The 13,849-nt window shown below is 41.3% G+C and overlaps 1 protein-coding gene across 3 annotated transcripts in view; it reads right to left on the reverse strand.

Annotated features, from left to right (window-relative positions):
• The window catches only part of LOC119659805 (NPC intracellular cholesterol transporter 1 homolog 1b-like), a 40,204-nt gene that overhangs the window by 7,811 nt on the left and 18,544 nt on the right, over positions 1-13,849 (reverse strand). Inside the window, exons 1-9 of one of the 3 annotated variants that reach the window (XM_038068074.1) lie at positions 11,692-11,810; positions 11,397-11,527; positions 6,251-6,452; positions 5,704-6,193; positions 5,415-5,524; positions 5,237-5,357; positions 4,875-5,165; positions 4,447-4,695; positions 4,218-4,371 (exon numbers count right to left, since the gene is read on the reverse strand). In XM_038068074.1, coding sequence (XP_037924002.1) covers positions 4,218-4,371; positions 4,447-4,695; positions 4,875-5,165; positions 5,237-5,357; positions 5,415-5,524; positions 5,704-6,193; positions 6,251-6,393 — 1,558 coding nt within the window. In that variant the 5' untranslated portion in view covers positions 6,394-6,452; positions 11,397-11,527; positions 11,692-11,810. Of the gene's footprint in view, positions 1-4,217; positions 4,372-4,446; positions 4,696-4,874; positions 5,166-5,236; positions 5,358-5,414; positions 5,525-5,703; positions 6,194-6,247; positions 6,453-11,396; positions 11,528-11,691; positions 11,811-13,849 lie in introns of those variants that run through there. The other 2 variants (XM_038068073.1, XM_038068075.1) reach the window with 2 other exon arrangements.

Here is a 13,849-nt window from a genome sequence, read left to right on the forward strand (position 1 = left end):
TTTCCTTTGTCATCTATTCACTCAATATGGGTACGGGTAATGCCTACTCGTTCGTGGTATAAACAATACACCTTCCTGTTGTCCTTCATTGGGTCACTGATTCTTCTGAAGACTCTATGTTCAAAGGCATTCATTGCCGCTTCATTGTCTTCATGTCTCGTTATTGTCCTTGGTAATTGTTGCATCTACATATGCCATATGAAAGCATCGACTTGTTCATAGTTATAGTCATTTAAGGTGCATTTTGCCTGATTAGCGCCTTTGTTTTTACTTTGTGCCATAATTTTTATATTACTTTCGTTTGCTTTTAGACGCATTTCTTGTCAAATATCACCATTGTAGGTAGTTTTCACAGTGCCGATACGTTCATTCCGTCCGCGTTAACAACTATTACCACTATTAAGGATGATTTAATTAGCAAAGAGCAATTTGGGACTACTGACGCATGCTGGATAACATATTTCAGTGGCATGTTAAACAGTATTGGAGCTGGCCCATCGCCTTGTTTTAACACAAAGATCAACTTAATGTTGATCTTGAGGAACCTGTATTGCTAAAATTCAGCCATAACGGCGATAGTGGATATAACCCTGCTGATACGCAGAAACATATCATCTGCATTATACCAAACACAGACGAGCAACCAGGTTGAGAACCAAGCTGCAAGTCGCGAAAGTTACAGCAACGGTTGCAAGAATATAAAAAAAATGATATTTTGTGGGTGGAGTCTCTGGTTGCCAAGCACAATACATACAACTTCTATTAAATTTGCAATTTCTAGTCATTTACAAAAGATTATTTCTTCAGATTCAAACTTCCTACAACTCAGTGAAAATCCCAGCCGCTTGGGGTTTTTTATTCATTACATCTTTCTATTGATCATCGTTTAGTTTCGATTAAATCTGATTGTTTACTGAAATATCAATTAAGATACGTCAATCGCTCAGAAATCAATTAAGATTTTAGAAACCTAATTAGGACGTGACAATCAATTAATTGGTGTTGATAAACAAATTAGAACGAGGGTTCATAATGGTGATCTTCCGTTTTTAATTGTCCTCTGTTCCACATGCCTATTTGTTTATGAATTACTGCATTTGTCATGGATTTTGCGAGTGAATGATAACCGAAATTCTAAGCGTATATTATTAAAAGAGTTTTTCTTTGTGTAAATAGAACACTAATTTGTGTTGGTTAATTATGACATATTAAGGGGTTAACCCCACTTGCTGCGCAAGAAAAGTTGGTCATTTTTACGGATTTTTGTTTTATGAAAAATAAGAAAACATGTTAGCACTGATGAAGGGAACAAGTGGTTTCAGAAATATCGGTATTTGCAAGAATAAATATTCAAACCAACGAAAAAGAAACAACAAGTTTTTATTATTTCAAATATGTACTTTGTGTTTGCGTAGCAAATTTAAAAAAATAAGCCTCATTAAGGATAACGTCCTACAGGGGCGACTGCAGAGTCAGAGAAGGCATTAGAACGAACCCTCGAAACTTGTCCCAGGTATGACACCAAGTTCATACTTGGAGATTTTATCAGCTACTCAATTAGCAGTGTCGGACGAACTAGTCTTTGGAAGTATCTGCTTTGCGCGGAAAGCGATCCACAAACTTTCAACCAAGTTGACCACGTGTTAATTAAACGCTGCCATCTCTCAACATTGATAAATATAAGAACATATAGGGGGGCCAATATAGACCCGGATCACTACCTCATTGGCATAAAAATAACGAATAACAACAGCGCCTAGTATCCCTTCTAATAATCAGGTGAGAGCGAACACTGAAGCCATCTACAACAAAGTCCTCCGAAACACCTATAAGGGGAAAATGGATGCCGCAATAACCGCAGTCAACAGAGGTCCTGGATATGAAGCAGCATTGACAAATGATCTTCACAACCACCTCAAGAATCTGCGACAAGCGATGGAAAAACTGTTGAAATATTTCCATAAGTTGCACCATGTTTTCATCGACTTTAACACCACCTACGGTAGCATAGCCAGGGTAAAACTGTACAAGGCAATGAGAAAATTCGGTATCCCAATTGATGAAACTGACTAGGCCTTCTTCCGATACTGTTCACTGATAAGCACTAGATCAGCTTTTACCTTCGTAGGGTACTCATGGACGATTGTACTCCAGTGTATGTAGGATGCAAATTAAAGCTCTTTCCAATTCCTAATTCACCAGATTTAGATCGCCATGATCCCTGCAAAGAACGCAAGTCTCCTTTTCGTTGCAAATATTCCCTTTGTGACCTAACTGGCTGCATCCTGTCAGATCGCCGGCAAGTTGCGGACGTGTGTCTATCACCTAAGGTTCTGCAACATTTGGTGAAGACTGCCCGAACTCGTATCAATAACAATTCTGCTGTTCCTGCTGCTAAAAAGTTTCCTCGCATGTTACTCGGCAACCACCAGAATAAGCAGAACTGGCAAACTAGTAACCTTTCTTTTGGTGCTCCACCATTCGTGTCCGCCTTAACTTGAGGCAGACGGTTTTCAAACAGCGTGGTGTGTTGCTTCCTCTTGTACCTCTTCATCTTCTCCTTTTGAGCCATGGAAACTATTTGGATGCAGTGTTCTTCAGATGCGCCCCCTCTCTTTTCGCTTTTTCCCCAGTTCACTCTGCAATGGGCTATTTGTGGTCCATTTGGCACTTGCGACGCTCTCAGCAGGAGGTGCGATTTATTCCTTTTTTCGTGCATCTTCTGTTGCTCCCCATGTCAGTGTGTGGAAGGAAATGCGATCCACAAGTTCCTCCAGGAGTAAGCCACAATAATCAGGAGCGCAGTTTTCCGAGGCGTGAACTAGGCTAAGCTGATCCCGGAACTCAGGGATGGATCAGCATTCGCTCGGAACAACACGGTCTTCTAATACTGGTTCAATGTACACTACCGGACAAGGGTCCCAAAGGAGCTGGCTTCTAATACACACTATAACTACCACCTTGATGGCTTCGGAGACTATGAGTGTATTCGAACGGGTCTCGATCATTAGCGGTTCGCTCTTCACCGAGAAACTTTCTCAAAACTACTACCTAGGACGCAGAATAATGCTAGCTAGGCGGTCTGAACTACTTGCTTGGGGACCTCGGGGAGGCCGCTCCCGGATAAGGGTTGCTGATGACCCCTGAGGGATATAGCAGAACGAAAATTACACGAGAGGGAAAGTTTCAAAATATTTCGAGCATTCATTTCTTCTACCGAGCAAACTGCCAACACTGAATGAAAAAAAAAAGAAAATCCTGAGTTATTTTCTACCCCAACTTGTTTTGGACTAGGATAGACGAAATATAGTTTTTTGAGATGAAAGAGAGCTCAATTTCAATGGTCCTCATGGTCTCCCATTCTGTGCATCGAAAAGATACGAAGTTCCTTGAAAGATGCCAGTCATACTACAGCCTCTGAGTAATACCAGGATTGAGATCAGCGAATGAACTCCACTCAATCCGATTCACGAGGTTTTTCATTCTCTGCAGTAAGCACCTGTTCAGTACAGAAGTATCGCATGAGAACGAGATGAAATTAACAGGACTATCACTGAAATCCTTGGTCACGTCGAAAAATACCCTGAAGTTCGGAAGTTATCGGAAAGTGGGTGCAGCCTGCAACAACTAAATTTTGTTTTTCTACATTTAGTCGAAAATTTTAACCGAAAAGACCTGATCCTTATCGGATGTTGAGATAGTGCAGTTTTTTAGTCTACTAGTCTGCATAATTCTATTCGTTTGAACCGCTTTGTCTGAAAAAGGAAAGCATTCTGTCTCAGTAGAACAGCTGGTATTCACACTTAACGGTGCCTATTGGCAACTGCACCTATTCCCATTGATGCACAGATATTTCTCGATAATTCAGAGTATAGCGCCCTTTTCTCTCCATTTTGGGGAGTCAGCGCTCTTTGCTTGTGAGCTGGCTTCGCTTTGTTTCCAATTCGGTTAAGAACTTTTCTTACCATGTAACGCATTTCACTCGGTATCTTCCATTTTATTCAGTAGACCATAAAGACCTCAAACAACTAATTGGCGGATCTGCTTCAATGACTACATAGCAGCATGCCAGCATAAACAGGTCTTATCTCTAAGATCCTCATTACAATAATTATTGTCAAACAAAACAATATACAAAATATCAGAATATGGCTAACGTTAACATATATGTATGCATAATACAACTGCTTGCTACATGCGAAAGAATAAATACTCACCAGAATCCGGGAAATATTTCTTCAAATTGTGTATGTAGTCCTGCAGGTACGTTCCCTTAGGAATAAACCAATCTTTATCGAATTTTTGCTCTAACTTTAAAAGGCCCTCGAGACTGTAACCCGAAATGCCTATCACAGTCATTATTATTATCGCCTGGAGAAGAGTTATAATTAAAGAGGAGATTATATACTATATGGAACTTGGTGGTAGCCGCAATAACTGTCCTACCTTTCCAGGTTTCGTCAAGACAAATTTCCGATAGAATTTATCTATTGCTTTTTGCATAAGATTCAATTCACAACAGATCTCGGTTTTCTCCTCGCTATGAACAATGCAAGGAAGAACACCATTTCGCCTGGCGTTGATCCGATATTCGTCGAGAGTAAAAAATGCAATTAGGAAGGTCAAGGCATAGACGTAAGTCATGAAAACGCCAACAGCAGCATATAAGCAAAACGATTGTAACGACGGCAGTATCTGTGTGAGAGAATAAAATTCAAAATTATTTTAAACCATTATCTTTTCAAAAGTAATCAAAAAACGTCACGAGCATCAAATGAATTGAATGTCCTCGACAGTCATAATCAACATTTTTTGCTTGTACTGATCGCGTTATCACAGCCGCCCAAAAACGAAACATTTCATAAAAATCTCACCGTAAAAGCTCCCACCAAAAATGCAATAACGTCTGTAAACGACGTCACCGTTATTGAAGCTCCAGCATGTTTCAACATCAACGCAATACGCTGTTCAATCGACAAGTTCTTATCTTTCACTTCACGCCAGCAAGCCATCATAACAAACAGATCATCCACTCCGAGGCCCATTAGTAAGAAAGGCAGTGATGCATGAACAGGGCCATAAGAAATCCCCAAAATTGAGCAGATACCACAGGCCGAGATAAAAGCTAAACCCACCGAAAGCAATGCAACACTTCCAAGTGATATCTGCATACAAACACGAGGTAGATAAAAACAATTAGTCACAATCAAATATTCCAGTAATTGCATTTTATTACCCGCAATTCAACCCAACTGAACTTTGAAAGCACCACTTGGATGTAGATAAACATGACGCTGATTCCTATGATGAGCTTATCGGTGTCTTGAAACATTGTTGCCTCGCTGATATCTCCAAAGCTAGGGAGGAAGAAAGCGTGAAATAAGTTATAGCGAAAACTGAAAGCAGAGTAATACCTTTTAGCAGCTTCAAAATAAACTTTGGTCTCGTTGTCTTCGATTTGGTCTCGAAGAAGGTTCATTGTTTTCAAAAAGCCATCCTCCCAGGCTAGACCGTCTAATGTTACCTTAAGCAAACATGTTCAGAATACTAAGAAGTAATTAAGGTTCAAATCGCTCAATTAATATGCGTAGATAAAAATATCCTTTGTAGACATTAAATTCTTATTCAAATATTTAAACAACTTAGAGCCAAGCAATTAAAAGCGTTTGTTATTTCAAGTAATAAAAAAATTCCCCTACTCACCCATGATTCTGTTCCAGCTAAATTTCCAGTTTTCTTTGAATCCGCTTCAGAATAGTTGACTTTGGTAGGCCATTGCATCAGTAAGGCTTTAGCGGCCGTTATATGACCGAAAATATTCTTCGTCACACCACCCAGCATTTCACTGTAGTCCATCTCATGTCCACTTATCGGACTATGTGTAGTATTTTTCAGGTACCCAATCACATCATCCAAAGACAATCGTCCAATCCAATCCTCATCATATTTCCAAATATCCAAGATATTCCTTTCATAACATCCTTTCCTCAAACTATTCAGAAACTTGCAATAGACCGCCGGATTCACATCCATGCTTGGGTCAAAGTCAGAGTTTGTTTCCACCTCTTTTTCGGTCTCCCCGAACATATCAGCGAAATCGTCATCGTTGAAGATTGAGGTAGTTGAGTTACTGGTAATTGCCCGTCGTCTACGATCCTTTAATGGTACGGCAGCATTCGCTACGTATGGTATCCTATGGAATACCGGCTAAGAAAATTTAATCGAATATGCAATCATAATTTATTACTACTTTATGCAGACATCATCCCATTGAACTACGGATCCCGTGCTGTTCGTCCCGTTTGTTGCAATAACTTCATTTCGCAGTCGCACGAGCCTTTTTAAAATTCGTGGCTCGAGGACATTGGGCGCCACAATCAGGACGTTCTGCATTCGGATACCTACGCCAATGTGTTTGAGGATGTAACGCGTGGTTTCGAGATATTTTGAGTCTGAAATGAAGTAGATTATTTTGTTATCTAAGTTCGAGGTTTGTTTATCAAAGTCAGCAAAAATTAACGAAAATCAAAGAAGAGTGTTTAATACAAGAAAGTGATAACACAAAGTTTGTTGTTCTTTTTGTTATCTCTGTAGCTAGATTGGAGCTTTGGCCTCCACTTCTACGGGCAACAGAACTTCTTTCAAAATCGAGGTCAGAATAAACAGTGCGAGCAGTAGTATTAGCTGTGCGCAAATGTAACTTAGAAGCGAAAACGCGGTTGAAAACTTAAATTCAAAATAGAAGATGAAGATTCGAAAAAAGAGTCAAATAAAATCGGGAGAGAACGATACCTGTTACACTTTTTGGGGTATGCTTTGTGACCCCTCATTCCCCAGGTTGCACCCAGTATCAGAAATATTATCAGTTTTGAAAAATACTGATTGAGCCCTTTCATTTGATACCTCACACGACCATATTCTGTGAAAATGTATACTTCCATTCACATGTGTGGAGAAGCCTCCCCCCACTCCTCTTAAACCCAGTGCAAAATGATGACCGAGTGGCATCTAGTATGTAAAGGGAATCACAGATTACACGTTCTCACCAAATTTCTTAATAATTGGTTTAGCTATTTCCGAAGAAATGGACAGACAAACATACCTCGCTGCTGTCATCGAATCAACAAACATAACTTTTCTCCTACGATATTCCTCAACCGTTGTGCAATACTAGGTGGCGGTTTGCCTGACCAATAGGTTGGTGCGGACATATGAACAGCTTGGTTAGTTCGGGTGATTACAATCTTTCCTTTTTTAGAGAGGCTTGGGAAGTGAAATCTGTCTCATTCCTGAATGTTTTGTTTTGCCATTCTGGGGTCGAGCATTGGACTACAGGATGAACTGATGCGGCATATCTCTCCCCGGGGTCGATATGTGGCCCTCCAGGAGCCCAGCCCCTCGTCAACCAAGACCGTTAGTGGATGGTGGTAGCCTCGAACTGTACGAGTTGATCCTACTATTAACAAAACGGACTTAGAGAGGAGCCGAAAAAGAACTTCCCCCAATCAAGGATATTATGCGAATCGTGCCCATTAGATAGTTTGCAGTGGGGAGGAATCGATTGTATTCGAACGAAGTCTCACTGATACCTGGTCGCTTCAGTGAATAAGCCTAGCCTTACAGTGTTCCAGGGGCTATGGCACGGCGGAACTTCTAACCCCCCATATTCGTGGGAATACATACATACAAACTGGCCAACGGAGGAAACATCTCCAAAACATTGAGAACCAGATGATTACACCCAAAAAATGAAAAGTGAGAGCGTCAAGCAGTGGGTCCAAAGTCAACATTTGCCTACTGCGAGGAGTACAACCAACAAAAGCCACTGCTCAAAAAGCAGGTACAAACAAAAGCACGTCACCTTATCGTCAGGCAGATGTGCAAAGGATGAGTGCGAAGCTTGTGTTCACCGGAGTACGCTTTCCATCAGGTTATACATTGATGGACTGCGCGACAGAGAGCACTGCGGAATGACTTAGGACTATAATCCCTAAATTACCAGACTGGGGAGAAGAATTGGTGACAACGTGTTTCTTTCTTAAGCCGCAGCAGTAGAGAGGGAGGATCTTATAGGACCCCTAAGTGCTCAGAATGATGATCTCCATACACGTTCATAGAAAGTCTCCAAAAGCAAGGTTAGGAGCAAAGATAAACTCCTCATGATTGGGGTAAACGACCGATCTCTGGAGGTAATTAGACGTCCAAATTGCAATATTAACTATAACTTTAGCAGCATACCTGCGCACGTGGAGAGGGAAAAGCCGAGAAAAGATATTTTGGAAGAGATATCGAGTGGAAAACCTACCGAGGTCTCGGGAGGAATCTCGGAGGCTATTGAGGCTGAAATAAAAACAGGATCAAGCAAGGAAGTAGACCTGCTGCCCAATGAAAAGGAGAAGCTGGAAGACTTAGACCTGGAACTTCTAGGGCTTAGGGTGGACAGCGATCTGAAGGAAAGCGCCATGTCCAAGAAGGAGAATAATACTTGCAAGGGCAATCTCCAACATTAAAATAGTGCTGGACCAAGGACCATGGTTATTCCAAGGGCAGATTCGCTGTCTGCACGGAGGAAGCATGCAGGTAATTTGGGGTTCCTATTGTGAAAAATCAAGAGCCTGTATCATGTCTTTTAGAGTTTCTAACTGGATACCCCGTGGCTGTCCAAGTCTCACTGGAAACCAGGGGAAGAACTCGAGAGGCAGTCCTGGCATCAGGATAATTCCCAAGAGACGACACCCCGATCGCACCGAACTTAGTCGTTAGACTGATGGAAGTTTTGCGACAGAAAGGCGCTGCCATTTCTCTTCGGCTGAGATGCCAATGCCCACCATAAGATGTGAGAAAGCAACAAGTTAGAAGTACATAATGTAACAAACACGCTTATATTCGTGACTAGCACCAGGAAAGAGGTAGACATAACTCTAGGGAACACTGTGATGAGTAGCTTGGTCAAGAATTAGGGGGTGTCGGATGAACCCTACGTTGGATCAGAGAAGGGGCAGATTCAACATTAAGGGCAACCCGGAAATAGATCGACAAGACACCTGAATGCCAACATGGCTCATTTACATGTGAGCGGTGGCATCAGTACACTATGAAAGTATAGCAACGCGATCAGGGAATCAACGGAAAGAGCTTCAGGGAATTCTGTGAAAGAATAGAATAAACCACAGACGCATCCAGGCTATAAAAAGCGAGAGCCAAAAGCAAGGTAATATCTTCTGCCTGTCTGGAGAAGAAAATGGGACATTTGCCGAGAATCAGAAGGACAGAGTACATCTGCTTTTTAAAACTCAAACTGCATTTTATCTGACACGCCAACAACGGGCAGAAGGGGGAATAGGTCTAGCTTACGAGCAAGATTGGCAGTGGGAACCATTAAACCACTGAAATCATCCAAAGAGCCCTAGAAATCGAAATCGTTCTATTTAGGGAGCAGGGAGCACTAAAAGGGCCAACATAACGACCGCTTGTACCATAGAAGTACGAACAATAAGTACATACCATGCAGCAAATGTGAAACTGTAAACCTATCAGCAGGTTACGCACAGCCTACCCAAATTGTATGCTATGTAACATAAGGAAAAGAGGAATATGGACCATCAGCATATTTTGAAGCAGAGCGCTCAACACGAATTGATCGATCGATTCACGGCAACAGAAGGAAGTATGCCCTGCCACCAAGCGCCAAGGCAAGCACATTTCAGTAAAGGTGAAATAGCGAAACTTCCAGGGTGATGATAAAAAGGCGGAGGAACAGGAATGGCAGGAGGGAACAAAGGTCACCCTTCTCCCGTTCACAAAACTACGAGAAACAATGAAGATTGACGACAACAAAACTCCAGGTTTGAATGATAATTCCAATTACTCCGCTACCTCAGCTCCAAACAAATGTTAAAGATCATTTGGGGGAGGAAAAGTTCGAAATCGGGTACCATTCAGGGATCGGATACCATTCATGGGAAAGCTTATCAGTAAATGGGCTTATGCCTACCATTCACTCTTAGAATATGAAATTCACTGAGCAAGATTCCCTGCAGTAAAATGCTCTCATTCCAGTTGAAGACCCTCGCTGGTTCCGAAAACCCATCAGCTACAAAGTCCATGATATTTACAAAAGAAATTAACACTACCGTGGACAACTTGGGGAGTGGAGGCGGTCTTTGACATTCGTAATGTGATTTCGTATCAGGTACCCAGTGTCTGATTCGATTCTCTGGAGTCTCATTGGACAACGCGTAAACACTTCTTCAAAAGATTTCTGATATTTATAAGGGGCTGAATAAATGGTAAATGATCGAGCAATGCCTCCAACTACATAAAGGACCAGCCTCCAATTTCCGCGGCCACACGTAAGTTGTTGTGCTTGGTACAAGGACACGAAAGTCTTGGTGGTTTAACGTGAGTAACTGTCTCCCACGATCTTCTCAAGATGTGACCACAATCAGAGCCCCAAAGCAGCAAGCTACGACGATACCAGTCTATACCGAGTGCATGGCTCAGCTTTCATACTGGTGGATGCAAGACCTACCAAAATCTCTACCGAACTAAGAAGTACGGCACCCGTGTTGAAACGCAACACCACGCTGAGTCCCGAATTCAGGGGCTATCCCGGTTCTCATGGTACCAGTATACCCCTCGTAAGGTTTCGTGACTATTGCCACTTCAGATGAGTCCCTGTGCAAACTCGAGTTCGATCGCCCTAACTAGGCCTTTGGAACATTCGCCTACTGCATCACGGCCGGCAAACCAAAGCGATATAACGTCTCCCGGTGCCACCACTATGGAGGTTCTCCTCGGCCACTTGGTTTTGGTTCAGTCGACAGGGTTGTCGCTCCGTCTTCCTCCCTGCCACCTTTGAGCTCCTGGTGCAAGGACAGAAAATTTTAGAGGTGCAATCTAGTGCGCCATACCACACCATTTTTCGATGTCATTCTTAGTCTCATAAGTATATTTCTTCGTACCCGTAAACAGGGTCAGAAAAAGCATGAACTGCAACTAGTCAGATTTCTGTATTTCAAATGGAGCTTTGCACACTTACCACGAGGATGTAGCAGAACTGATTTGTACTTTTATATATAAGGAAGGGAGGTCCGATCATCCTCTGGCCGTAGCCACAGTCGAATAGGAAATGTTCCCAAATCTAAGCATTACTAGCGTTTTCTGGATACGGATTGTCGCCAAGGTCACCGGAGTAAACCAGCCAATCAACCAACAAAAAAATGTCGAATGCTCATTTAAGTGTAATAAGAGGAGATCGAAAGTTAGGAAAGGTAACAAGCCAAGAGCTATGGCTATTATCTAGAACGAATTCTGAGGTATTCTCATACTTGCGGATTCAAACTGCAAAACAAAAGAGCAAGTAAAATAGAACAATACAAAATTAATAACCTCACCTGGCGGTACCCATAACTTCAATGGATCTTTTTCTATTTCGAATCTTATCAGTCCCACACAGCATGCACTAACGAGCAGTAGCACCACAATTATTGTGTTCCATGGATGCAATGCAACAACGAGCCCTATCCTGAAAAAAATGAATAAAAAATACATGAAATGATCTAGAGTCAATTAAGGAGCAATTAAGGTTATGTAAATAGGGACAAATGCCTTTCATTAACTGAGGCTAGTACAACTCAGTGGCACTACATGATTTGATGATTTGCATTAATTGTCACTGCCATTAATTACCTATTAATAAGCTGAATCAATACGATTCCGATGAAATAGCCTCATTGATGAGTCAGAAAGGAAATCCACATCAGCGTGATGTAAATTGCTTGGCAATTTTATTTATTAGAACGTCAGAGTAGTTTGTTAGGAGAGCTTCGGCTATAAATACTAGTGTTGACTTTTATGTGCAATTATTTTACCGGTAATGATACATTTGCGCAGCACTTGAATACAAATAGATACATATCTAATAGGGCTCTGGCGACATTTAATTGCTACAAGCTGGAGAGGAACGCGACCGTGGAATTCAGGAAAAAATAGATGATCAATTGAATGCAGTCATGTGTTCCTCTATACAACCAGAATTAGCTATCTTACACTGCAATCACTTTGATGTCTTTATCTTAATTCATGCAATAAGCCTTGCGGAATTACATAGATCAATCTAATTGAAAATAATTTCTGTGAAACATTGAGTTGGAAATTGTTGAAGCTATTTCATGCACGTGTTGATAACCGAACGCTCAATTATGTGGGGAGAATAATTCAGAAACCTCCACTGGCCACCAGAAGGAAATCCAGAAGTCTCCAGGCTACGTTTTCTCACTGCAAGACAAGAAAGCGTAGAAAATGTCTTCAGGTCGAGTGAAGGGAGTACGCCCCTCCAAAAAATAACATGATCTTGGCCTCCATTGTCAAGCTCGCAGAAGCTTCAGGCTCGAATCTAAGATTCAAGCCCAAAGACGAGATTCAAACAGGAGGATATGCTCATAAATCCACCTGGAGCGGCAAAACTATAAATTTCAGATCTGTAAAACCTATAAGGATGCGGTGGCATGAGTCAAATTGGCAACGATAGCAAACAAGTGGGAAACCGAAAGTTCGGTACTGAGGTATGAACGTTTTTGTAGATTTCTAATGTAAGAATGTTTAAGTGCATGATGGTTTCACTTGTACATAGTTCATAGTGAATATGAATTAAGTATGCCCTACTATTGACGTAATTTCAACTGAGTGTGACACCTTTGACTTATCCTAACTTTACCCATAGTTGTAGGAATACCACCAAACTTCCCAAAATGAACATTAACAATATTCGCTTGATTTAGCTCCGTGCGACTTCTGACTGTTCTCCAAACTTAAAAGACCGCTTCAGGGAATTCTTTTTGAGTCAATTGAAGAGATCCAAATATCCAATATGATCCAACATGAATCGACGCGCACTCTGAAGGCTATACTTGGAAGTGACTATCGGTATGCATCGAAAACTGGAAAAACCACTGGCATAAGTGTGTAGTGTCTGAAGGATGTGCATAAATGGGAACCAGTCTCTAAGAATGATAATTTGCAATGTATTTGGATAAGGTGCAAATTCAAAGAATTTTAAAACAAGTCGGGAAACCGGAAGCTAGGCGCTTCAGATATGAAAGGTTTTGTTTGCTTCTTCTGTGATACATTTGAATATAGAACTGAGAAAAATGTGTGTGACAAACACAGACAGACAGACAGACATTGGACCGGTTTCAATAAGGTTTTGTTTTGCAAACAAAACCTTAAAAAAGGGGCTAAACATGCAACAATATTCTCCGAAAAATAAAATCCACAGTCCGTCAGCCTAAAATAAAGGCTCCTCAGAATTGTCTAATAGATTCCACGAAAGTAATCTCATATAGAAATTGAAAAAGATGGATGACTGCAATTACACTTTCCTATTGAAACTAAAGAGACTAATATACTCCGAAATGGTATTTACATAGCATGCTAGTCCCAAGGCCAGATAAAGGGTTAGGGTTAGAGGCAACGTACTTTGTAGTATCTTCAGTGAAACAAAAATAAAATACTGAGATCAGAAAAAGAGATAAGCGAAGTATGGTTGGGGTTACTCCACTACGACCAAAAAAATGCATACGTCGTTTAAAACAAAACGATCGTATGGAGAGATCTAAAGCACCAGAGAAATGCTAGGGCGTTCACCTAATTCGACCCGATCCTGTTGAGAAATGGGCAAAGGTTCTTGGCGCATAGGCGGCGTCAAAACGTAAGTAAATTAGTCCGAAGTAAACACGTACATGTGCCCTGTGAGTTGGGGCTTAAGAATACACTTAAAGTCTTCCCCGCTTGTCGTGAAAGGCGAGCAAAAGGAATAGAAATTTGTGGCTTAGCGACCTGCAAATTT

The sequence above is a fragment of the Hermetia illucens genome, chromosome 6 (assembly GCF_905115235.1).
Source record: "Hermetia illucens chromosome 6, iHerIll2.2.curated.20191125, whole genome shotgun sequence".
NCBI lineage: Eukaryota > Metazoa > Arthropoda > Insecta > Diptera > Stratiomyidae > Hermetia > Hermetia illucens.